This window comes from Anticarsia gemmatalis, chromosome 17 (genome assembly GCF_050436995.1).
Source record: "Anticarsia gemmatalis isolate Benzon Research Colony breed Stoneville strain chromosome 17, ilAntGemm2 primary, whole genome shotgun sequence".
Lineage (NCBI taxonomy): Eukaryota > Metazoa > Arthropoda > Insecta > Lepidoptera > Erebidae > Anticarsia > Anticarsia gemmatalis.
In genome coordinates, this window is record NC_134761.1 from 7594101 (window position 1) to 7621952 (window position 27852).

General features: G+C 36.8%; 2 protein-coding genes across 3 annotated transcripts in view; one reads left to right on the forward strand and one right to left on the reverse strand.

Moving 5' to 3' along the window:
- Positions 1-844: 844 nt before the first annotated feature.
- The window catches only part of Galphao (G protein alpha o subunit), a 32529-nt gene continuing 5521 nt past the window's right edge, over positions 845-27852 (reverse strand). For both annotated transcript variants that reach the window (XM_076125187.1, XM_076125186.1), the window contains exons 2-8: positions 25457-25499; positions 22380-22521; positions 18349-18509; positions 4325-4453; positions 2676-2805; positions 2208-2361; positions 845-2062 (exon numbers count right to left, since the gene is read on the reverse strand). In XM_076125187.1, the coding sequence (XP_075981302.1) occupies positions 1875-2062; positions 2208-2361; positions 2676-2805; positions 4325-4453; positions 18349-18509; positions 22380-22521; positions 25457-25499 (947 nt within the window). In that variant the 3' untranslated portion in view covers positions 845-1874. The remainder of the gene's footprint in view (positions 2063-2207; positions 2362-2675; positions 2806-4324; positions 4454-18348; positions 18510-22379; positions 22522-25456; positions 25500-27852) is intronic.
- LOC142979945 (putative cytochrome P450 49a1) lies at positions 13687-18259 on the forward strand. The gene is made up of 7 exons (XM_076125185.1): positions 13687-14061; positions 14137-14253; positions 15164-15240; positions 15355-15829; positions 17381-17459; positions 17532-17804; positions 18003-18259. Exons 1-7 carry the CDS (start codon positions 13721-13723, stop codon positions 18144-18146), a joined length of 1506 nt encoding a protein of 501 aa, XP_075981300.1. The 5' UTR covers positions 13687-13720; the 3' UTR covers positions 18147-18259.

The window sequence follows — 27852 nt, forward strand, 5'->3', positions numbered from 1 at the left end:
ATCTATTTATCAATTTCAAAGAATGATAATGCGAGCAAATAGCATTATTAATGTAACTTGTCAATTTCCGTAGTACATTTTCGTTCTCCATATTGTGTAAAGTGAATATTAACAATATCTTTGGTCTTGAGTCAGCTCGCAGCGGCACTCGGCGAGCGCGAGCCGTGGCCCGAGGTGTCTCGAGGTTGAGTCGAGGCGACTCGGCGGTGTCTCGCTGCGGCGACGTTACACTGGTTGTGGTGAATGGCCCGCGCAGTCACAATGTAGGCGTTACATTTTCATTTAATCACTTTTTACATACTCATAAACGTAAAATGAAAATAAATCACCTAACTATGACAATAGTAAAGGTTACTGTCTAATTGCATTATTAATTAATGTTTATTGATACAGTTACTGTCCTAATGCTTAAAAGTAAGATTTTTATTTTTATTATTAATAATAAATTATGTTATATAGTATATATATGTATAAGTGTTTGATTACGCCAATTCGCGAGTGTATACAAAGTTTATATACTCACATATCTTACACGAACAGAGTGTAGCGTGACGTAGACGCAGTGAGAGTCGCGCTCGCGCTCGCGCACGTGCGCGCGGTGCGCCGACTCCTCACTGACTGACACTGACTGACAGTACTGACACTGACTATACCGGCTGGTGACGTCACACACGTCACAGATACAGCACGTAACTTGTTGATTATTATTATTATTATATATCAAATGACCACGCCTCACCAACTCCTTACCGATACAGACTCCACTTCACAAAATAATGACGAACATTAACATGATCATAAACATTGGTTAATTACCTTTAAATATAAAATTAAACATGACAAGTTTACATATACCACGTTTAATACAAGTACTTCTAGATCAAATAAATACCTAACATGATTTCAATAATCCAATACAAGAATAGATCTTAAACGGCTACACCTTAAGGATAACTGTAAAATGATATAGAAAAATATGAACACAAAACAATATTCAGAATTGTGTGTATATATGGCGTAACTGATTATTAATGCTCTTACTGGAATAAATAATTTGTGCGTAATACGATGCTTAACTTAAATAATAACATTGGATGACACAGGTGTTAGCTTAAAGTATGCTCGTAGGTACAAAACATAACGTCGACTTATTACATACTCGAACAGCGGAAACAGTTGTGCATTCAAAAGTTTATAAAAAATAATTTCTCATTATAAGTGATTATAATACTTAATAATGGAATGATGTTTTGTAATCAGTTTAAGTAGGCCTGTGAACGTATTCATGCATCTCACTACCGTGTTTTATTTCAATACTAAATATTGGTTCCTTTCTGTGTTTGGTCCGTAAGAGAGTGAGTATATAAGCACATATTGTTACCGGTGCTCCGCCTCTGCGTGGCGACTAGACCGCCGACTAGCCACTTGTGCGAACGAAACGCTATACCAATGCCTAGCACCAAAATTTAGAATTGAACACTAGATCACTAATTTCACATTAATCGAACGATCCCTGCGATGGAGCACCGCGGGATCGCGTCGCCGAAACGATAACGAAACTACGGTTTTATATTACAGGGGGAAACGAAACGCTACCATCGAGTCGGGTCTAGTCGCACGTAGTCGGCGGGAGCCGTCGAAAATGATACACAATGCCCCAAGCCATGTGACACACGATATCTGCACATCGGCGGTATATCCAGTAAGCTTACTTTCCATAAAAATATATAGGTAATTATAGTACGCATAGCTGCGGCGTGAGCGGCCCGCGACCCCCGCGCCCCGCACGTGACGTCATGATATGGTCGCACGGAACAGCTGGCGCAGGGCCCGGCGGGGGGAGGGGGGCGGGGGGCGGCGCGAGGCGCGTCGGCTTAGTACAGGCCGCAGCCGCGCAGGTTGTTGGCGATGATGACGTCGGTCACGGCGTCGAACACGAACTGGATGTTGTTGGTGTCGGTGGCGCACGTCATGTGGCAGTAGATCTCCTTGGTGGTGGACTTGTTCTTGGCCTCGAACTGCGCCTGGATGTACGCCGCCGCCTCGCCGTACTCTTGTGCGCCTGCAACCACACCACCGCGCTCGTTAGCCTTCCAAATTATTTATTACACAAATTTTCGTGCAAACTATTTTCAGCCTGAACACCTAAACCATACTATACGTATAAGAGACACCGCTGAGTTAAATAGCATAATGTAGAACCTTACCCGTATATTCCGGAAAGCATATAGTGAGCGGCGACTTGCGTATCTTTTCCTCGAACAGATCCTTCTTGTTGAGGAACAGGATGATGCTGGTGTCCGTGAACCATTTGTTGTTGCAGATCGAGTCGAACAACTTTAGACTCTCCTGCATACGGTTCTGGAATATACAAAAAATCATATTACAGTTATAAGTTATTATACTTTTAACTAATTCCATTGGTAAATTAGATGCTCCATAGAGGCTTAAAACGGAATTTATAGCAAGGCAAATCACATGCATCAACAAAACAGCAGGCGTACTTTATCAATTTTCAATTTTAATACAGACTTGATTTGTTAATACGCTTGACAATGACAAAAATTAGTCGTCGTTAACGTTTGGCAATGACAAAAAAGTTTGCTCTCACTCAATTCTTATAATCGTAGGAGTAGGATATGATATCATTGACGTTTTAACAATGTGTTACTTACCGTTGTTTCATCCTCATGCAACACTTGATCGTACTCAGACATGGCTACGCAGAATATAATCGCTGTCACATCCTCGAAGCAATGGATCCATTTCTTTCTCTCAGACCGCTGACCGCCCACGTCGAACAATCTGGAATATCACAGGATCATCATATAGAACGATACTAAAGCAATGATAGTGTTAACATGGTATTTTGGAAGCAAGACTTCAACTTGCTATAGGATCGCTCCAGCATCTTTCATCTAGAATATGACCAATGGTTCATATTGCTTGCTAACCTTCAGATGTTGACTGAACCATTTTAGAAATATGCGCAAATATTCTATGGGGCTAGGTAGAGTCTAAAGAATGCAGTTCAATCAAGTGGAAAGTCATGCTTAAACTAATAACCAAGTGATGTGAATTTCAAGGTGATAAATCCAGTAATGAGCCAATAAGTCTGATCACTTTTTTTTTACTTGTTACTTTCCCACTGCTTGGCAAAGGTCTCCTCCCGAACGAGGAAGGGGTTAGGCCTTGATATGAGCCCATAATATAGTAGAGTCTTATATGAAGCGAATCATAGCAATCATATCCAATTTAAAACGTATTTATAAATGAAATTCAGTGTACTGTAACAAATAAATTAAGCAAAGAGGTAATATTTAACAAAAACTAATGAAATATTGTTAATGAGAGCGCTGAATTCTCCTCGAGAATGTAATGACTGACTGAATTAACAGTTTTACATTGTACAAGCAACATTAAGCATGTATGCATCATAATTTATCTAAACTAATATTATAAAAATTATGATTAGTATGTAAGTATGTTTGTAACGAATAGGCAAAAAACGTTCTAGACCGATTTCAAAAATTCTCTCACTATTTGAAATATACATTATTACTGATTAATAAAGATTATTTTGGATTGCAAGAAAAACCAATGTCCACCCTTGCGAAGCCTTGACGGGCCGCTAATCCTGAAATAAGACTAGCACTAACTAATTGAGGCAATCATAAGCTACTAAGTTTTAGCTTTATTCAATAATTACAATTAAAGTTTGTTAAAACATTTATCAAACATTCTTCAATTATGAACTACTAAAATAGTCATGGGAACTACAAATATTTAAACACACTTTTCTGTGTATTTATTATTCATAAACTTATAAGTGTCCCTTATAATTACTAGGTTATTGCCTTCAGACTACAACAATCAATAATGATTTATAATTTGGGTACAATTTGAATAATTAAGGTATTATTTGTAGCACTATATGTGGAGGTGGGTTTACCATGGCTTTTGAAACTATTATTAGACATTTAAGTATTTAGGACATTACACCTGTTCGCGTTGTTTCCAGTAACATAATGTCCCTTGGTTTATTTTAATTTGTAATTAATTTACTGCATGTATATATTTACTCCTCTAGATATTATAAGATATCAATGATATGAATAAAGAAGCAATGTATCAAAAATGTACAATTAATACTTTTAATATTTTTTTTTATTTAACGGGTTTAATCGCTTAGCGATTACATCGACCAATTAAGTTTAACAAATACTTTATTTATACAGTAACATTTAAGAAAATTAATCTACATCAAATAACCTTTATAAAGGGCAGTCATAATAAGGGCTTATAATTATTCGACTTGACTTACTTGAAGTTAAGGTTTTTGAAGGAAAAGTGCACTTCGACGATGCCAGTTGTTTTGACTCTAGTCCTTAAAATATCTTGTTCGGTGGGCTGGTAGTCTCTCGCACCTAACCGGTCCAGGTCGTCGAGGAAACTGAAATAATACAAACACACACGTTACAATCATTCTACACTCATTATAAGCTGGCAACACTTAATAAAGTAATTGAAAAAAATGAATTCATATACAATTAAACTGCTGAACGAAACAAGTAATTGGTAATAAATTAACATCTCTATAACAAGTCAGAGAATCCAGCTCATTACATAATATACTGCATTCTACGCAACTATATTACAGCAAAAAAAAGTCTTGTTTAAAGCAACTAGAGTAAAACAACAGTTTTAATTGGAATTACACTCATTAGGGAAAAAAGTGTAAGTCCGTTTAGTGGTGTACAAACATAGTCAATGATGCTTTTCAGTTTCGTGTTAATCGCACGTATCAACAGTCAATGTAATCAATTATTACTGTAACTCATCCTCCAATGAATCCATTCAAGTGAATCAGCTCGGTTTATTGCCAAACTATTTTCAATTTTATCATTTCAAAGGTAAACATATTTGCAACTGATACATGTTTTAGAAATTCTGAAATCATTTCAACGATGAATATCAACAGTATTTTAACCAGAATGTTATAATGAAATGTTCTTTAACAAAAATATATTTAAATAGCTAAATCAAAATTGGTAGTGAGTGTATACGTGGGTCGCATCATGCATTCCACGCTAACGTCCACCGAGCACCACTGTTTAGTGTTGACAATAAAATATTTGTGTACACATTTGGCAAGTACTAAAACCAGTATTGTTTTGTATTGCATTCATTGTGAACAGTCAAGGTGATGCTTTGATGTTTTTCATGTGTGGGAATCGAAGAAACGAGCCTCGACTACGCGATGTGTATCTGCAAGAATATCTGATATCGTAGCAGACTAATTTTTGACAGCTGAGATAAAACGTAAACGTATATGACATTGCATCAAGATATAAAGTTGCAGAGGAGAGAACCATACTTAAATATAAAGAACTCATTTTCAGTTAGAGATTATATATAACTTGTTAAGCAAAACATTGCATTAGGAAATTATAAAAGGATGATCACAAGACACGGAAACGAAATTAACATAATAGGAAAGCCTGCAAAGTTCAATAAACAGTTCCAAGTTGGTGCGATTATTCTGCAAGCTATACGTATAAACAGACATCCGGCCAGCCACTAGTTGCAATAACTAAACGGCGCCGGGCGACGCCGTCGCATACATATTAACGAGCCCTCAGTCGTAGACAACACGCGATTCTTGAATATTACAAACGGATCATTAAGAACTTTCATACAACGCTGTACTGTCAACAAACAATGAACTGTGCTTGTGGAATATTATTACTGACAAATGACTTACCTTTCTAAAAGAGTTAAAAACAACAATACTAATAGCTCAAGAGATTGATTGACAATCATCATCTGGTCGTGGGATCGAAGCCAGATTACACTATTGGGTTTTAGCATCAAATGCGTTGCGTTCAGAGTTGATTTGTTAAATGCTCTGTATTCAGATACAAGAACCCACTATCGGGATTCAATGATATCAAAAAATATTTGCGTATTTCTGTAGAGTCGTATAATATTCTTTGACTCTTAGACCGCTAGGATGACCTGAGTTCTTTAGAAAATAAGATAGAAGAAAATAATAATTGGCAATGCAATTAGCACAGAACGGCCACAACGACACAAGTAAGAAGTGTTGTCAATGTCAATCAAACGGATCACGAGATCGTCCTATCGCGATCATCGCATCGTTGTGTGAATCAGTTTGTAACATCACAGCTATTAGTTCCGAGAAACATGACTTTATAACCACTAGATGTAACCTTAGAATTAAATAACAATACCAACTAACATTACTAACTTACTTACTAACTAAGTTGGAAAGCAAAATCTGCATTGCTACAAAACTTAATTATCCAATAGTCGAGTTATTTTATAATTTATCATTTGAAATAGGTCATAGTATCTTAATGGCGAGTGGACATGTATTAGTGGTGTAGTTAGTGGTTCGTGTGAAAGGCCAACTCTAGCGCGGCACACCGGTAACTCCATACCTGACTAAAAACTACGTCAGTTTAGCACGCAAGCTTTTTGTATAGTGAAAAAGTTTTAGTTACGTTCAGCCACTCGAGGTAATATACTGGTAGATATTATTCAGTCACCTCGTCGGCTAGTGGTAACTAGTGGTAGCTGGCACAGGTTTGAATTGTTAAAAAATATTGGTTTTCACGATTCAATAAAACATTGAACTTTATTGATGGATTTACAATGCTCCTAAACATTCTCGTAATAGATTGCCTTTAGAAAATTGTCTGCGAATTTTCGTTCAGTAGTCTGACATTGACGTCACAAACAAGTAGCAAGGTTCAACACAAAGTATTCCGTAATGAATTTACCAAACACATTTTCTCACACCTCAAAAGTTTTGTCAATACATGTGAATGTATGTACGTAATAAGCCATGCAAAACTATGTCGAGAGAAGATCAAGTAGTGGAACGACATAGGACGTGCGATGAGGCGGCAAATATATGGGAGGGCAAGGCCACAAGACACAAGTCTAAATTAATGATAATAGAAACGAACGGACATCACAGCAATAGTCGTTTGTCACGGCTATGGGCAATCGAGCGGAAAATATTCATATTTTGAGCAACATAAATCATAGCGGAGAATATTAATATTAGCCACATCTAACATGTTCTACGAAACGCTAGACATTTAGTAGACTGTTTCTGATTTATGCAAATGACATTAGGTCTATGAGATCGGTGTCAGTGTTCAGTAACAAGTGCAATTCAAGGCCAATCTGTATAGATCGTGGGATACGACACCGTTGGCTTACTGCCAGAAACCTAGAGCCGAACTTAGACATGACAAAGTTAGTGACGCGAATAAGCAAGGGTTGATACTGAGCTAAGCAATCTTCTTAAAGCTTCAGAGACATCTGTTTTTCTGTACTCCATCATCATTTACATTTATACGGTTATTTAAAGACTATACAACTTTAGATGGAAATCCGTATAGCACGTAATGTGCTGGTAATATTTATCACCATGCAATACTTGACATAAGATCAGTAAAACACCAGGTCCTTACACAACACCACTTCCTCTATGATTTACATAAACATCAGCTTTTATGCATGCACGTTACGCATACCATGCGCTATGCAAATTCAAGTACTACCCCCAGCCTCTCCCGAGTTTCTTCTAGCTTTATAAAATGACTTTTTCTAACAGAATAACCGCTGCATAAGTTATATCGAGTGATTTATAAAATTTGCCAATCTACTATTTAAATTCACTACAAAAAAGCTGTGTAGCATTTATCGTGCTCTGCTACGATCAGAAATGAAAGTGGTTCTCTTATAGATATGCTAATATAAACCATACGTAGATACACATTTGTTAAAGTTTTCATTTCATTACACGGTCTGTAAGTTTACCAAATGTAGTGTGAGAGCAAGAAGTGGGATATTATGTTCCAATGTCAGTGGAATTGTTGGCACTTTTGGGCGCGTGCCAACAGAAAGGACATCTACGATCCTTACAAAGTACAGAGGAAAACTGCGATATTGCGCTGATACGGAATGTTTTTGTGTAACGTAGTCAAACAGGCATGTGGCACATTCAAATGACTCTAGTTATTGCTGCTAAATCCTCTGCAATATGAAATGACGCAGTACAAATTGCTGCAGATACCAAACTACTACTATTTTATATTTGTTAAATAATCAATTACTTCAACCGTAATGTAAAAATGTATTTTGCAGAACCGTGTTCGATCTGACATGAAAAACGTTTCGAAACGTGCCATATATGTGCATCGTTAGGTTACTATACGCGAACATGTTATCTAGTATCATCTGAATGACAGCTGGAGGGCCGCTGATAACCCTCTCACGGAGTGGTCTTATAATGAGTCACACCAGCACATTAAAATATGACTATTAAACATACTGCATTTAATTTGTGTACTTATGCTGATAATAATAGTTTTTGTTTTATCAAAATCGGATCAAAATTACCGAAGTTACAGCGTTATAAAGTTTCACTGCTTTTTTAAATTTGCGTTGCTTCGCGCGCTATCCGCTGACGTCACGACGCAACAGACACGCTCGTTCGACTGCGGGTGATGCGGAGTTTTGATTTGAAAAGTGATTTGCATTTAATATTTAAAGAGTCTGAGTATGTGTATGTGTTATAAATTTAATCATCGTGTTTTTTGTAAAATAAGATATCCTCGATCTCGATCGCCACGCACACAATCATCAACTAGACCCAGGTAAAGAAAGTTGAACTCGTATACTACTAATAATATTTTTGTGTGTAGTTAACAATAAAATTGAAAGTTTGTTAGAACTGGCATTACAAATAATGAGTGTTACGTACCTACCAAGTGTAAATTTGGAAAACATAGTTTTAAAATAATATTATAAAAAAAAAGTTGTCACCCCTGCCTCTGACTTTAGTCAGGTTGATGGCTATCATATGAACGCATGAATCTACTCTGTAGGTAGGTAGTCTTATATGATTGGGTGTGTAATGAGAATTTTTAAACTAACATTTTAATTTTGATATTATTAGATTTAATAAACATGGGTTCTTTTTTCAAAACAAAAAACCAACGCCAACTCAACCGCCGCGCTCGGCTCGCCGCCGCCTGTGAGGTCATTGAACTGCTTATTAAATAGTATCAACTGTTAGGTAGAAGTTCATTGCTAGGTATGTATGAACATGATATGGCATCTTGATCTTGAGGAAGTGTTCAAAAGGCAATAAACTTCTATTTAACATTTGCGCTTGACAGTATCAGAACCGGGCTTTAAGTTTTAGATTAGGTGTCTTTTGCAAAAAATATAAAACAGTTTAAATGGTACAGAAAAAAACAATTTTTGGGGTGTTTTTTCACTGGAGTTAGTACACATAGGAACAATACAATATTTTCTAACCATTTTGTTTGTCCACTATAAGCAAAACAAATTATTTAAAGCGAAACCGCGAGAGCGCAACGAGACTATGTAGGTATCGGCAAGTACTGACGAAATAGCAGTGTCACAAGATGACGTCACACGTCCGTGCGGCCGCTTCGCCGGAGTTTGGCGCGAAGGCCATACTTTGACGTTTAATATCTCGGTCATTTTTGAAGATACGAAAAAAATAAAAACAGATTTTTTATCCTTGAAGTACCTAGTTTTTAAATATGCCCATAACAAAAATCATTGGTGTGACTCATTAAAATATATCATAAACACGGCATCCATATGTGTTAAATGTTGTAAAGCTGAGTGTTTATGATACTGACGCTTTTTCGCCGGTCCTGGGCGCTGCTGACGTCAAGCCTCTGTCAACATTAACTGGGTCAGTAAACAAGGATGAATTACATTTGGAGCAGCCGAAATCATTTCATTATACTATTGAACACCGCCGGGATTATTGGACGTCGATATAGATGACAACGTTCGCCCGTCTTGAACTGAGTGCGCTATATTGCGGGTCTCTTTCGAATATACTTATTATTCTGTGTATTTATAAATTTTCCGTTTAAAATTTAAGTAAAACAAGTACACTATAAAAGGCTACACCTAATGGAAGAAACTACAAATCTGTAATAACATCTTGAATACTGACATATTTACGAACATGTATAAGAAATAATTGTCTTTCAGCTCTATCTGTAGCATTTGCTATAGTAGAAAGTTTAGAGTTCAAGGCAAACTAACTGCCCTAGAATAGAGCAGCTCACTTGAATAAGTTATAATGAGTTCAACAGAGAGAGATGTATGAGAAATCCTTGTGCCGATTGCAGGCCGGGTAATGCATAAAATCCATGTATGGTGTGGTGTTGCGGGCGGCGGCCGCCCGGCAACAGGTCCGGAGATCAATACACCGCCGCGCCGCCGCACGCCGCGCCGCCGAGCCCTTTCGATAGCTACGCGCTACGAGCCGCTGCCACTGACGCACCCGCGCAACACCCGACCGACGCGATCACGCCGAGCCTCACGCACAATCATTTGCACACACCTAAACGCATCACGACATCTTTCCTTTCTGATACATACTCTTAATGACCCAAAAATCTCTAATGTTAATCAAAGGCAAATAAGAAATCTATGATTTTATAAAAAAAATAACTATAAAAACTTATTAAAAATCGGGTTTTACGCTTACAATGGACATGCTCTATATTTTGTTTTCAGAGGTTATTACACAAAACATTTGTCAGCTCCAACGTGGGAATCAATTCTGTAATATGTACTATGCGAAAATCCAGAGACATAGCCCTATTACTTTCTGTTACGTGAAGGGTGAATATGCGATTAGATAGAGTTCGGGGAGTTCTCGCGATTGTGTGACGATATCAATAAAAGTCAACAGTGACACATTACCCCCGAACGTTGGAAAGCGGCTCATTAGGTGTTAGGTCGACGTGGTTCAGGGTCTAAACAGCTGGTGGCGCTGTAAAGTGCTTCCGGAATTAGCGCGGGCGTCATGCGATCGGCACATAAATCTGTCGCCACTCGTTCCACGCGCCACTCGCCACAGACGTCGTGGGCGGTGGTTGCAATACTAGCGAACACACTATATGATCACTACTTATTGCTTATTACTCGCTAGTCTGTAGTACACGTGTCCCACATGTGGCAATGACACCACACCAATTCAAAAATTGATTATTGTGATACTTTACAGCAGCAGAAACAAAACGGGGCTAAATTTAATTGAATGATCATGTAAAAACGACATTCATGCACGAAAAACCCATTAACAGGTAGGGAAAAAACTAAAAAGTGCTGACGCAGAGCTTTCAAAATGGCGAATATCTAAATCGGATCAGAATGAGTTGTCATACAAAATGATGGCGAGATATTATCAAAGTGCTGTTGGCGTTGTAGAGTCGATCATTTGCCGCAGTTAAGAATAATATTATATTTATTTACAACAATAGCAAGGTTTCGTGACGCCTGAGTGACGACCCACTGAATAAAACATTCATGAATTAAGGAAGGTTTTAACAAATCCACCCCTGGAGAAGTCGATACTCGTAATTCACAAATTATGACCAACTTGTAGTATCTCGGTTTGTTCAAATGTTTGAAATACAACAGTTCAAGTTATAACCAAGAAATTTTAATATTGCTTATTAAACTACCTGTTCCTCAAGTTATTAGTATCGCTTGTTCATTTTAGGAAATAATTGGAGCACATAATGGTGTTACTACGTTAGTTAAACCAACGACTGTAATTAACTATTGTAGTACTAAATCATCAAGCATGCAATCAATGTTAGATCAAACACTAAGATTGTTAGTGTTCATCAATCAATTTTTAACGGCTTGTGAATTGAGAAACGCAGGTTGTATCATTATTTCCGCAAGGCATTAGCATAATGCAACAATAATAAAAGATGCAATTTTTCGCCTGTTGAACATCGGAGCCACTGGAGAAGCTTACCGGTAAATATGACAGAACGCGTAATTACTACTTTATAGTAATTCTTTGGAAAACAATACGTTATTGTAAATGTACTATTACTGTGGCTAAGACACACAATGTTCATACTCGTAACTCCTATAACAAACTGATCGTGAAGTTGTAGGAACAAAAGAGTAGAGTCTCAGAAATCATTTAAATGTTTCTGCTGTCGCTAAGTACAAGTTATATGTGATTTTCTTCATGATTGATGTGATGAGTACAGATAGGAACATTGAACCGCTCACAAAGCGCTCCTTGTTGCTGTTGCACGAGCATCCGCCGACCGCGATTCACATACACACAGTACAAAACAACTAGCCTTATCGTGTTACTCTGCCATACTGATGCTTCAATCTATATGAATGGACGTGCTGAAAAATATTTACATAGGAAAATCCTGCTCCCGCTATTCTATGACACCATTATGTGTAGCTCGGTAACCAAAATGGTATTTGAGTGTAGTGAAGACTAAAGTACCATTTTTCTGAAAAAGACTTTTCAGTTTAAATTTAATTACAAACCATCCTGGTAAATTTGTCCTATATCTTTCAATAATAATACACTAGCGGGAAGCGGTGACAATATTGTATCCACACAATTTTGTTTTATGTCTATGTGATTGCGGAACAAATACAAATGTATGAACGTTCGCGGGGACCGGACGAATCAATCGGCGCGGGCGCTCCCTGCTTCCATCGAGGAATTGACAATTGAACATGTGACATCACAACATAACACAAGAACATTCAATTATTATCACAATGTACCATTACAGTACACGTATCGTATATCGTACTAGCTGACCCGCGCAACTTCGCTTGCGTCACCTAAGAGAATGGGTCAAAATTTTCCCCGTTTTTGTAACATTATTCGTTGCTACTCCGCTCCTAATGACCGTAACGTGATGTTATATAGCCTATAGCCTTCCTCGATAAATGGGCTATCTAACACTGAAAGATTTTTTCAAATCGGACCAGTAGTTCCTGAGATTAGCGCGTTCAAACAAACAAACAAACAAACAAACTCTTCAGCTTTATTATATTAGTATAGATTATTTCCAACCCGTATAACTTGTTATCGTATCAAAATTTCAATTAATCGTGTCCTCATTTTCGTTAATAATATAAGCACTAATTTTGTGTATTTATTTATTTTGTCCAGGCCAGATGTTATCACTATATTCGCATATTTGAGCGCTTGTTATTATAACCAATTTACGCTTAAGTATGTAATGAGGCCTACTTCATTTAAACGTTTACATGCAGTATTTCACACGTTTATAGTTTACGGAGTTAGAGAAACAGTTGACGAAATATTGTTGCAGGTCAAATTAGAAACCCTTACCAATACATGACTTGCATTTTCTAATATTAACATGTTCCTGCTAACTGATGTCATAACATTTCTTCCAGCAGGACGGACATACTACGCAATCTAAAACACGCAGCAAAACTATTGTAGTAGCGTCGTAATGATTCATTTAAAAATACACCCTTGTGAAAAAAAATCAAAAGAAATTAGTAAGTAGTTTCAAGTCTTACTTGTTCGTGAATATACGTTGCATAAAAAAAATATTACAAGTCCAAATTAGTTAAATTAATTCTTCTCAGTAGTTGAGTAACAAAATTTAGAAAAATGTCACCCCCTAAGTGGTGACTTGTAGCATCTATCGAGATTGTATTTATTTGTACGCATGCGTGTGTACTGCGCCAACTCGCGACGGAAGGCACGGATTACGACATCGGCTGAAAACGTAACGTTGGTGGTAGCCCCCACTGCTCTTGCTATTGTGATTTAGGGGCTGAAGTTTTGGCCATTGACAATTCGGACGCGATGAGCGACGCGCGGTGTTACACGGTTATGCCGGGCCCGAAGCCCCTGCCCATACTGGGCAATTCCTGGCGATTTGCCATCGGAAAGAACCCTTGGAGGACGCGTGCATTGGATGTGTCACTGTGGTTCCTGAGGGCTTTAGCTGGCACTGGTGGAGCAGCAAAAGTAGCAAAGTTATTTGGACACCCAGATTTAGTATTTCCGTTCTGTGCTGAAGAGACAGCTAAAATCTACAGAAGAGAAGACTCCATGCCCCACAGAGCAAAAGCACCATGTCTTAGTCACTATAAACAAGAATTGCGGAAGAGCTTTTTTGGTGAAGAGCCGGGCCTCATCGGAGTGTAAGGGAGATTCAATTTCAGTTTGATCCATTATAAGTAACTCGTTAGCTCAAGCTTTAATTACTTATGTTTTAGACATGGTGAACCTTGGTCTAGATTTAGATCCAAAGTATCTAAAGCACTCATCGCTCCGGAGGCATCAAGAGCTGCAGTTCCAGAATTAGATTACGTGGCGAGGGATTTTATAAGCAGGTATGAAAATAAATATATCTATATAAGTAACTGATAAGGGCAGCTGCGCCTTTATAGCTTAATCTTCTGGAGAAAGAAAATTATAATATGTTTGAGTCAATTAGCTTTAGCATTGTACAGGTACTCGTAAATATATAATGTCAACAAAATGTACAAGAAGACTTCAGAGATTTTGTCGAATTGTATGTGAATCTTAAGTGCTATCTGAACTGGGATTACAACCCTTGTGCTACCTAAACACCGAGGACGCTGTATTTTGTTACATGAGTTTCCTAATGTAAAATTATTATTTTATATAATTATAACTTCACTTAATGAATGTAATTAAACATTAAGACACTTTCACTGCTTCTTAATATCTAGGTTTTTAACTGTATATGATAGTAGGTTAACATGACAAAAAGTATTACATAAAAATGATTATTGTCACACTCTGATTATTTTCTTTAATGGAGACCCGGTTCAGAAGAAACACAATATTTTTACTTCATTAACATTCTTCTTAACTATCTTATATTATACAGTTAAACTGATTGAGCGCATTACGAATGATACAGGAAATAAGCACGTTTTGTGGTCTAATACGCTTGTGCGTCTAGTGATCTGAGTGTGGAATCTCGGTTTAATGACCACATCCCGTTTTTAACCACGGCGTCTGCGCATTTGTTTTAAGCCACGGCTAACTGACTCATTGTGGAGAACAACAAACCTCATTCAACGAGAAACGTAACGTTTCGTTTGAGCAACTTTGACGCGGAATATTTAACGCTTTGATGAATTTAATTGAGAAACACAATTTACATATGGGCTTCAAATAAATTACGTTTTGATTAACAGTTAGGCATCACGAAAATTGCTCATAACAATGTATCAAGCGAGCACGCGTTTAAAGTATGCTTTGTTTTTACAGAATGGAATGCATTCTCGACGATAATCGTGAGCTGCCAAAAGATTTTCTCACGGAACTCTACAAATGGGCCCTTGAGTGTAAGTGCTACTCGACGAGCGGCGCCACCTTCTGTGAACGCTATTGTGCTTTTCCGCATAAACTTGCACCAAGTGGTAATTTTGTGCCTAAAGAAAACACTTGTTTTTTTATAGCGGTAGGAGCGTGGGCGTTGGGTACGAGACTGGGTTGTTTGAAAGATAATGATGCTGATGCTAAGGAAATAATAAGATGCATACATGGATTCTTTCATAGTGTCCCCGTGCTAGAGCTTTCGGCACCGCTGTGGCGAGTTTATTCTACCCCTGCATATAAAACTTATATTGAAGCTCTGGATGCCTTCAGATCACTCTGCTTAAGTAGACTGACTGATAAAGGCATCTGTGCTCAAATTGCTAAAACTTATGGAGATAAAGCTGCTGCAATATTGGCTCTGGATCTGTTGTTAGTCGGTGTGGATACTACAGCAGCGGCTGCAGCAAGTACTATCTATTTATTAGCTAATAATGAACGTGCTCAAAGAAAACTTCAGAAGGAATTGGATAAAAATCTTCCTAAAGATAGAATCATGGAATGCAAGGATTTGGATAAGTTGCTTTATCTCAAAGCGTGCATAAAAGAATCTTTGCGGTAAGTTTCAAATTTCAAAAATACAACCTTTTAATTGAAGACGTTGCTATCAGTTATTTTAGTTTAGATGAGGGATCTAACCGATTCTATGATTTCTAATTTCTTTTTTAAATATTAGAAAGTTATATGCTGAGCCACTTATATACACTTACCAGTTATACACTGAGGTTCACATAATATTAACATAACATCGCTAATGGATTAAAGGCGCATCACACATTATATATTTCACTCACTAAAAATACAGGGATCATCGATCAATTAAAACCCACCTCGAACTTATGAATTCCTAGTATTTTAGGAGTAAAGGTCTTTGTGAAAACTTGTGACTCATAAGGACAGTTTGCGGTTTATTGCCCCACATAAGTCTTTACTTTTCAGAATTATTTAATGTGACATGCAAAAATTACCTCTAAATTTCTCGACTACAGGTCTATAGAAAACCAGGCCTCAGTTTACCGCAACGCTGTTTATTAAAATGTATCAAAAGTTCTAATCATGATCAAACAGTGAAAGAAACTCGTTTAACGCATTTGTTGATCGAATGATAACACAGATGATTGTCAAGAGTACAGTCACCTCTAAAGAACCTCAGCACTTAACGATGTAAAAACCTGATACAAAAGTATCGTCTTGTTGTAACGTGACCAATGATGGTCAGCGTCAAGTTACATTTGCACCTGAGCCTTGCACTTAGGGTTGTCATCAAACTTCATGCCGACCAATACAAGTTTCTACGAAGAACTAGAACATTTTTCTCGTTAAGGGAACGGAAATCTATAATAATATGTATCAGTGTCCCAAGATAGTTCAAAATTATCAAGATGTGTTATAAATTTTCTTTTATGATTGTCTGATAATTATCGTTTTATCAATATTATCTAGTGATAAAACGTCCTTTCCAATACTATCATACTATGCACTTAACAATAACCTTAAACGTAAGATCTGAAAACCGAAGAATATCCAGTCTGCCCTTAACTCATCGTAAATCTAGTAAAAACTAGTATATCTTATCGCACACCTAGTTCTAGGTTGTCTTCACAAGTGTAACACAAGTTGTGTCATGGAACAGGTTATGCTAAGACAACTGCATAAGTGCATAACGATACAAGTAATCACGCTCTGATTGGTACAGGCCATCTTTCATTGAGTGCTTGAAAGACAGTTCTTAGTGACGTAATTTACTTTGTTATTACTGATTAGCAGGTTAAAAAGATTGGCAGATTAATCGCGTGGAACATATAGCTCCAGTGCTGTTAGGAATTAACACATTTCGCGCATGTAATAATGTTAAGTGGTTATTAAAACACTTGTTTTCATTATTTCCGTAACAGATACGGTGAAAGGTTTGAAGTACTCTGAGTGACTAAAGTTTTTGCAAAAAGAAAGGATGCCTAAAATGTTATTCAAACAAAAGCAATAAGTTAGAAATGATATTTTTAGAAAGTGCTTATTATATCATCAGCAAACATGTCGGTTATTTGTATTTCCGATAACACTATTTTTAACATCGCTGGCTGTGTGTAATAAAACTGTTTACTTTTACAGAATCAAACCCGTGATTTTGGGGAATGGAAGATGCATACAGTCTGATGCAGTGATAGCTGGTTACGAAGTTCCAAAGGGGGTAAGTATCATATTCACAGCTGATGAAAAATAATGATAGATGGATGGACATTAACATCCCGTTATGTTTCAGTCTCACGTAGTATTCCCTCACTACATACTATCGAATGAGGAAAGATACTTCCCATCGCCTAAGCAGTACGTGCCAGAGCGTTGGCTGCGGAACAACGAGGTTATCGAAGCTATGGAATGTCCCTTGGGGCAGGACAGCGGGGCGGCAGCCGTGTGGCGCAAACAGAAGGAAGTGGGGATCCACCCGTTTGCTTCACTTCCTTTCGGCTTTGGACGGCGCATGTGTATTGGAAAGAGATTTGCTGAAGCTGAGCTACAACTTTTGCTGGCTAAGGTAATCTATTTGTTTAAAGATCTCAATAGTTTAACGTTTAAGTAAGTAGTCTAAAACAACGAAATACTAAACTAAATAATCCCTATCAAAATTAGCAACAGAATTATATGAAATCGACAATATTCCTCTAATTATAGCCACGTGCATAACCGTATTGTAAATTATTCATATCACATTAATGTGTGTAATTTTGTCCAGATATTTCACCGCTACGACGTCACGTGGCGATATGGCGAGCTAACGTACAGCGTAACGCCCACCTACGTACCAAACGAACCATTGCAATTTACTCTTAACAACAGAAAACGGGACAATACAAGAACGGAACATACTACAGAATAAACTTTAAGAAAGTAATTAAGGCTGCCAAAGATTTAATTATTATGTAATAAGCTTGAAAACTAGTAAATTAAAGTAATAAATAAGCACTGAATATAAATAAAGTATAAGCATCAGAGTCGCTTTAATTTCCTATATCCACATGTAATCTTATTGTTAAGGTGATTTCTACCTGTAATGTACAAGATAAATGAACAGTACTCACTATTTGGCGGAGTCATTGAGCTGGTACTCATTAGAGCGACCGAAGCACTCCTGGACGCCGGAGTCGGCCCAGAGCCTCTTCATTGCCGCCAGCAACTCCTCGCTGAACGGTTCCGTGTCCTCCATCCGTTGGATCACGTCAAACACCATCTTGCCATCGCTCTGTAACAAACATTATGAGTTAGACACATAGATCTAACTAATTTTTTTTTTGATATTCTCATTACAATCTCTTCAGGTGTATTCCTAAATACAGAGAAGGGTAAAAGTAAAGAACTATAAAAAGTATTAATGAGATTTAAAATGACTGTCCGAGGTCATTGAAATAGGTTATTTCACCTACAAAAAGTGATATCTTTAATTATAACATGTTTGCTACCGAAATGTCCTCTATAAATTAATATAGAAATAATATACTGAGAATACTATAGACTGAGAATTAATGGTCAAGGTGATTCATTGACATCTATTCGGTAATAAGACAAAAGGTTATGATTTTTACTAATGAATGTTTGATGAACTTTTAGTTACTACATCGATTTTCTTGTCTATTAAGTATTAATACATGAATAAAGGTCACATGATTTACGTAATCTAGATCTAGTTAGATTGAAAATTCTACCCTTACACCATTATACCAACTTCTGGAGAAAGGGCAACATTGCATCAGTCTCTCTTTTCAGAATATCAGGAATTCAGGACTACTGCGAGAGACACATCAAGTGTACATAAATAGACTGATAAAAAAATGGCAGGATAAGTTGTTTAACTGTGTTAATACACTGAGAAAATTTATAGACTTCGACTTGCTCACAACAACTTAACTACAGTGCGCAAGAGATAATAGTCCTATAATTTCTTTTAACGCTATTTTCCGATACATTTCCACGTGAAATAAAAAAAAAACTTTCTCGAACATTCAAGTGTTTACGATGCAGCGTTCAGTAAAAAATAGTTGAATTTCAGAGCTCTGAGCTTAAAGACGGCACAGATTAAGTATTACTGAGTACCTCACTCATTAGGACTCTGTTGACCTATTTCATTCAGTACCACTCGGTTTTACTCGTACTTGCGTGGGAGTAAGCAGCTTTTATACTCTGCATACAACTGGTTTAAAGGGAGAGCTTAATTCTTGCACTCATCATACGATTAAAGCACAATTGTTACTAAAACTATGCTCTTTTCAACGTCACATAATAGTCAAAGGGGTAAATTCAACTTCAAAGGCATTCGAAGAACTTTGAAATAAAACATTTATGATGTCTGTTCAACGATCAATAAAATCATTGCCATTGCACAACCATGACAGTCAATAGAGACACGTAAGATGTGTCCGTCATAACAATTCGTGCTGGAGAGCAATATCGTCTCAATTGGAGTTTAGTGACCCAGCATCTTTGGAACATATGCTAATCCGATTAGTAATCCATTTAGCGAGCCCGTCTCGGAGAACCGTACGCTTTCGTTACGCAATCCGCTGGCATGTGAAAGAATTCGCCAGACTAATGAGAATCTAGAAAATTCATAAGATGGCCTTTGTCTTAAATGAGTTTTGCTTTTATACGGAATTATCCTGGAATTCGGTTTTCTTTTAGAATGTTTAACGACCAAAGTATATTGCAGTCCGTAGTTAAACGTTACGACTGAGCCTCATATTTTATTTACCAGAGAAGCACTGAAGTTGTATAAAAGTTTATTCTAGCGGCAATGCGGCATGAAATGTCATACCATGAAATAAATAACTCATACATCAGGCTAGTGCTAGCGGCTGCAGAGTTTTCTGGGAAATATGCTCTAATTATGACGGGTGTCGGTTGTGCGCAGAGCGCATGCGTCGCACTGCCCGCACGAGAACCTCGCTGCGCGGCCATTCACAACCCCACCTCGCTTCAACCACCCACCCTGTTACTAACACACATTGCATATTCATTTAAATTATTTTAAATACAACCCCGTCCATTTACTTAGTAGCTTCATATTCGACATTATAGAGCGTTCCTTCTGTACACAAGGGGAAAATACTATTAGCATTTTTCCATTTATTTTTCATTCGTATCTCTGATAGAAATATGTGTATAAAGATACAGAGACATTACGTACAATGATATCACTGATTAAAATGAAACGGTATCTAAACGCCCTGCCGCCCAACCCTTGTGTGATACGTGCGTGTACTTAGTTTTGTTTTAACATGCTCGTACCGGATAGGGCTGTCATGACGCGAGTCCACCGCTTTCATAATGTCCTCCATTGTGATAAGAAGATAGGTGCACGAGGTTACCCTGACGGTGTCATTTACACGGTAGCGACACATTGCATTATCTTTGTAGAGTTTGAAGGTAGGTAAATACCTATATACGAAATCAATGGAACAGCATTAGAAAGCAAGCAGCGTCACATCGGGGGTATAAATAGAAACGGATCGATTGTTCAGCCAGAATCTGATTTGTAGGCTGACAGTGATCAGCGTTTGTGTGTCGTAGATAGGTGGTGATATAAAACCGTATCGGTTGTAAGTTTTTTATATATTTCGGCTTGAACCCGTTACAATAAATGTTTTATTGCCAGTACTTTTATAGACTTTTAAGATCCGTTTACGATCAAGTCGGCTAAAATGTCAAACAGTATTGCGTCACATCTTGTGACGACTGAATTAATTACAGTTTTCAGAAGAGCGTCTCATTCTTGTTGTGTAACCGATGACGTAGACATGTACGACTCTTCAACAGGTCGAGAGGACGGAACTGAGATATCTTATCTTTTGTACGAAACAGGTACTTCTAATGATAACGACCAAGACAATGAAGGATCCCTTTCTGATTTAAACATGTTTTTGCTTATATTGTTGGTTTAAGCAATATTGCATATTCTTTTAGTAAACACACCAATTGTTATTAGGTTTTATCTTTTACTTCAACTTAATTGAGTAGCTAAATCACAGCCATTTAAACAGCGATAGGTCGACGACGCGATGTAGTTTACAATAGTGATAACATAATAATTATAAGTGGTATTAAATTCTAAACGATAAAGTGATTGACAGAAAAAAATAATACGATAACTGTTGTACAAACAAAATTATCTTATTGCACAAAATTGTAATGGACGTGGACTTTGTCAATAAAACAGAAAGCTTTTACAATAGTATAGTATTGTTTTCGTCCAATTTTCATAACAAATAATGCAATAAGCTGTAGTGCAGTGTGCAGTCGCTATACAGCGAGGCACTCTCATGAATAAGGAATACACAATATTGATCTCCATACAGTGAACGTTTCACGGAATCGAACAAGTCCTCATATATGCAATTATAATTTAACTATGAATAATTTAGTTTTTACTGCACGCCATCACATATTATGTGTAAAACACGACATAAAGTTTACCCAAAACTAAAAACGATACGGTAATTTAAATTTACTACGGCAGCTACTAAATATTGAACATCAAAACGAATGTTTAATAGCTTTGTAAAGCAATGAGTATCAAATACTCTCCAGTCCCTCACAAATTGCTGCGTAATCAGCATTAGCGGCAAGCGGAAGACGGAGAGCACTTACTCCCGATGTAGATTTCGTTGCAATAGACATTATTTTTTACTGACGATCGCCCATTATTTATAGAATACAGCCGACACGTAATCGACGCGGTTTATCGTTTACGCAACGAACACTCGCTTTGATTTTCGATTTTTAATATAATAATGAATAGTGGCTGATAGCAATGATACCTCAAAAAGAATACGCTCGGACTGTTCATGATCATATATAATATTTTTAAGGGAGCCAGTTTATAAACTAGAAACAAAATCATAAATATATCAGATAACCACTTTCACTGAACGCTAATGAACTTACGTAAATAATCTAATTAAGCACGCGATAAACATTATTATAATTTCTGATTCCATTTTTTACGTAACACTGATTGATATTTTTCACCATAAATTTTTTTACTGCTATATAGGATCCTATAATTAATAGCTGTCGTATAATCAGATCGAAGAATACATAATGGAATGTGGATGGTTACCTCTCGGTCTCTATTGCCATAGGTGATGCCCAGGTTGGGCATAGCGCGCAAGATGGCGACGAGCGACTGAATCGTGTTGCTGTACACCACCGGTCGATACTGTTTGAAGTCTTCATTTGTGAATCCACTCTCGTGGATAATTCTGTTGGACAAAACAAACAAATATTAAGTGCTGCATACAATGTAGGAGAATCTATTAGGCTTTCAGCTATTAATGCTAGAAATAAGGACATAGATAAACGGCCTGACTGGAACAAAATTGGGACAAGTAGAAAAGCATTCGTCTCAAAGAGCGGCGACTTTACGAGACCAAGTGAAAATCTTCAAGATGAACTAGCTCTTGGACTGTTAAAAATTGGACTGATAAAAAATGTATTCTGCTATTGCTGAAGACTTAAGTTTTAAATAAAGCTATCATCGATCTGTAGGCTTTTAGTACAACTAATACGAGCTACTGCGGTTTAACCTTGAAAGACAGTCTAACAAACATATTACTATGAAATAAAATACTTCTCAGTATAGTACTGTGTTTGCACTTCAGCAATGAGAAAAATGTAGAAATATGATTGACAAGTAATTTACTTTGACACAGAACAACATGATTCGCCAAATTGAGAGATCGAGTTAATAAAAGGAGTAAACGCTATATTACTCATCGATCAACTCTATGATTCACGTTGCAATACAAACGGTAGCAAGAATGCTTTGCCTGTTGGTGTAACCTCGACCATTGGTTATGACGTAGATACAGGATTGTATGACAAATGATCCGTTTTTGCTATCATTATGAGAAAATTATTATCAATATCAAATAGCGGACTTAATATTATTCTGGGAAAATGAAAGCAAAATAAGGATATAAATGTTATATCAAATGGCATAGGCAGGAGTAAAGCGCTTGTAATTTTATTCGAAATTGTAATTTTATGTAAAACCAATTTTCATTTGTGTTGTAAAAAATAGGTATGTATTTTAATTAGCCGGAAGTAATTTATTACTGATAATGTTAAACATGCGTTGTGAGCTTATCAAATAACTCAAAAATGGCAGAATACCGTGCTAGGTAGGTAAATCAATGCCCGTTATGATGGAGTGACGCATTTAACACAATGTAAACGAACTAAGAGTTTGTTGTCATTCTTTGATAATTCCCACTATTCCCAGTATTAAAAACTCCATAAACCGCGCTCTATCCTGTCTACACGAGTACACGGAAGTTTGATGAACTTAATGCTGCAAGTCACTCAGAAAAGGGAACATACTCCTGAGTCATGCTACAAAAATTTGCTGCCGCGATTTAGGTAGTTAAGACATTTCCATCTTTTACAGAAAATAAGGTGACCCCTCGAAGGGTATCCCAAAGATATAATACCAAATATCAATAATTAGATTTTACGTCTGGCGAATTGAAGATTTGCAGCATCCGGGACGCGCGTGTCGTCATGGGGCTACGTGGTGTGCAAACAGCCCCAAAATATTGATCTCTCGATCATCATGGTATCCATTGTCGAGTAATATCGATGGTCGCACCAACCGCGTAGGACGTGCTTTAATACCAACTGTTGACATTACCAGAGTAAACAACGTGATTAGATTACGCCAAAAATTGCTCTGTTATAATTATGTCCCGGAATAGATTAATTTCTGAATCCGTTTACGTAAACAAATCCGATACTGATGAATAAGGGAAGGTGTGTGTTAAATACCACACGCATGAATTCACTGACCATGATCAACTATTTGGCAGCTCTTAGAGCGAAGTGTCGCGCCTATGTCGTCATAGACACAAGACATAGTTATGCGTAAGTATTACTCACGGCGCGGCGTGACGACAGACATCTTAAAATTTGAATACCATAAACTATGAACAAATCATGTGCTAAACAACTGGACGTTTCACTGCCTATTTAACGTGTCATGTGTATATTTTCACTTGTTTAACTCACATATCCTCCGATAACAAAAACAGGGCGTTCATGAAGCAAAATATGTTCTAATAAATAGAACCTTAGCATTATTACTGAACAATATGTTAGACGTGGTTTATTATTCCTAAGCGGATTATTTGAAATCTCTACAAATAAAGCACCTATTGGCAGCAATCAATTTGATATATTACTTAATAATGCGATATGTTCTGTATATTGCAACTAAGGTTTGATATAGCCGCTAATCTTTTATCTTCGAAATGTAAAACGCTTGTTGACAAGTCGTAGATAATAGATAGGCAGATAGTGGGCAATCGGTCGCTATATACGAACGTATATATCTAAACAATAATATTGATTAAGATAGATACGAGATAATGATAACGTGTGTTAAACAATGTTCGACGCCAAATCATAAGACTCGTGGTTTTAATAAATTGTATGTTCTTTTCTGTATCAGTTTCATTAGTTCTACAGGAATTGAGATGACTCAAATTCTAGACGTATGAAAAAAATAATCATGCTATCCGAAAGGAATATGAACAAGCTCTTTTCGTTAAATGTAAATCTCGATCAATTTTAGCGTGGAAATATCATCAAGCTCTCTGGGATACAATAATGTTGGATAATACATTAGTACAGTGGATTAATTTATGTTACCTATACATTTTACAGATAAAATTATATACGTAATATTAAGTAGCAACAGGAAATAGAGAAACTTCAACACAGTATTTATATCATTTCGATTTTTTCCTCTAAAGTGTACTTCCAGAATTGAAGGGGATTTGATATTATTTAACTGTCTGCAAGTAAATCAGTTGATAATGCGGTTATATATTTCTCTATGTATTTCCACTTCGTAGCCCAACGTAAAGCATTCTCAAAGCTTCAGATATTTCAAGAGAATATTGTGCGGTCGGTAGAATCTGCTGCAATTTACCAACTCGAATAATGGGATTTACGAGGGAATATTTTGCTTGATGATATATTATTATTTGCTCTATGTAGGAAGTTCGAGGAATTACTTATTTTAATATCATAATTACCTGTGCAAAATCATTATGGGACATAAAACGACTGGGATATTCGATTCATTATGTATAATTGTTGTGACTGTGTAACAAATGTTAGAAAAATTATGCTTACTTCATTTGCTTGACTATCGTGGATTTGCCTGATTCACCAGCACCTGCAGACAAAAAACACAAATTAACATAATTTACATGCATTTGGAGCTCGTGAAATGATTTATTCATTACGATTAATTCATTTCGGAACTTATTGAACGAGTCAAGTGGTGTAAAGTAAGAACCTATGTTACATAAAAGCTGCGATCTTTCAATGCACACATTTGTACCGACCGCAATAAAACACGCGATGATATAAAAACATTTAATTACCCGCCTAAATGTAAACTGTTTCAATCCACATTATGCACGTCTAGTTGGCCGAGTGAAAATAGCATGGAAAAATAAATTATACAGTTTACTGTGAACGGTACATGGACGCACGTAGGGCTTATGAGACTAATCGATAACAATTTCAGTGTTTGTAAAACTATGCACAGTTAATGGTAACTGTACTTGTTTTTCTTCTTTGCTTATACTAGGTTCATTATGAAATGCTAGTCACGGGTACTTTGTCATCCTGGTTTCCATTTAACATTTCTAAAGCAAGGATTTTAATTATATTTATATCGCAACTCTTTAATCTGCTCTCGAAGCCAGTTCGACATGTGTATCTAATAGATTAGTGTGTAATAGTTACTACAGATTACTATTGTATAACATACTTCCACTATTTGTAGGCAATCAACAGATTGTGTTTAAACAGTGTAAACAGTTATGTAACAGTAGTAATCCAGCCAACAATATTTGTTTACCTAGTATGCTTCATACGTTGATATCAATTGACTAATAAAGTGACAAAATTACGTGGGTGTAACAAAACGAACTCTGTCAAATACAGGTTCCAAGTATCATGACCCCTGTTGGCTCTAATTGGCTCGCCAACGCGAATGGCCGATCTCTGACCCTCCGATATACACATTATCACTACACTAGTGCACTCCTGATTCCTATACTGCATTCATACCTATGAATGTCTACCCTTCAATCAAAACATACTAAGTCGCATACGAACACAATGCATTCTTCTTCTTCGTCAAAATAAAAGGTATGACATACCTATTTTGTTTAAAAAAACTTTCACTATGAAGTGGGTGGCAATCGCGTGCTATGAAACAATTCCCACGAAAACCTAATATAATGACTTTTAAAGCAGTGAATGTCATGTTAGATTATTTAGTTAATAGTGAATGCTTAAGAATTGGAACAATTTCGATGTTATCTCACGCAGATCAAACGACGTTTGCAATGAAATGAATCTACTTACAAAATAATCTTTAATAGACTGGTAGTCCTTAGGAATAATTTAATGCAGTAAGCAAGTAATAGTAGCTACCTATAGTTTTATTGTCTCAGTTTGAAGCTATCTTACAAAACGTTAGCGAGAAACTGACAAAAACATTTTATCCTGATAGAAGTCTCGATAAAAAACATAATGTATCGAACTTCTGTATCTGTTGTGTGACAGGATGAGTAGACGTCGATTCTGTACCCTTTTGCGCTATCATCACGATAACATCGTTCGTCGCGTGCTCGAACACCGGTTAGCTGATAAAATACCTGTCTATAACGTCCGTTCAACCGCCTCATGAATGTTAACCTGACAATATTTGCGTATTCACGAATACCTTAGGAGAATCAGTTCATACTACTTCATACTTACAACATTTTAACAAATCTACCTATATTTCAACCTAGCTAGCCATATAAGACATGTCATGAAAGATACAATTCAAGAAAATTAATGGCATAATGAAATATTCTCGTAACATTGATATTGAACGATATTTACACCTGCAATGTTTTTTTTTTACACGGATTATGTGACTGAAATGTACAGCTTACTGCTACGTTATTTATTCATTCAGAAGCGTCGTTAGGAGACTGCTTTTGTAAGGTTAGTGATTATCCTTATGTCTGAGTTCCAAGCTGCCCGAATGCTTTTGACATGACTCGACGAACATTATCATGTAGACAGCCGAGATTGAACTTTGACGTGCAAAGTTAAAAAACGCTAACTCAAATGATATAAACCGACTAGATCAAATGACCGTGGCAAAGGTTGCTTATCCTTCATTGTTTCACAACCTATCATAAGTGTGAGATTGTTGAAGTAATAGGTTGTTATAATTTTATAATTCCTAACAATCTATATGATTACAAGGTGTGGTGTGTTGAATCTAACGCGCCAGTAGCAAGGCGTTCACGCCTGCAACAAGCCGTGACGTGACACATCAATTGACTTCTAGAACGAGATATCTCATTGACATACTTGTCATGTGTGATTTGTAATGCCTCTGTCTATTATGAATGCTAACATTCGATAAATTATCTGATTATGACCATATTTTCCAACAATTTAGTTGTAAGAGAAAATACGAATGGTAAAATAGTAAAACATTTTAAATTTCTTTT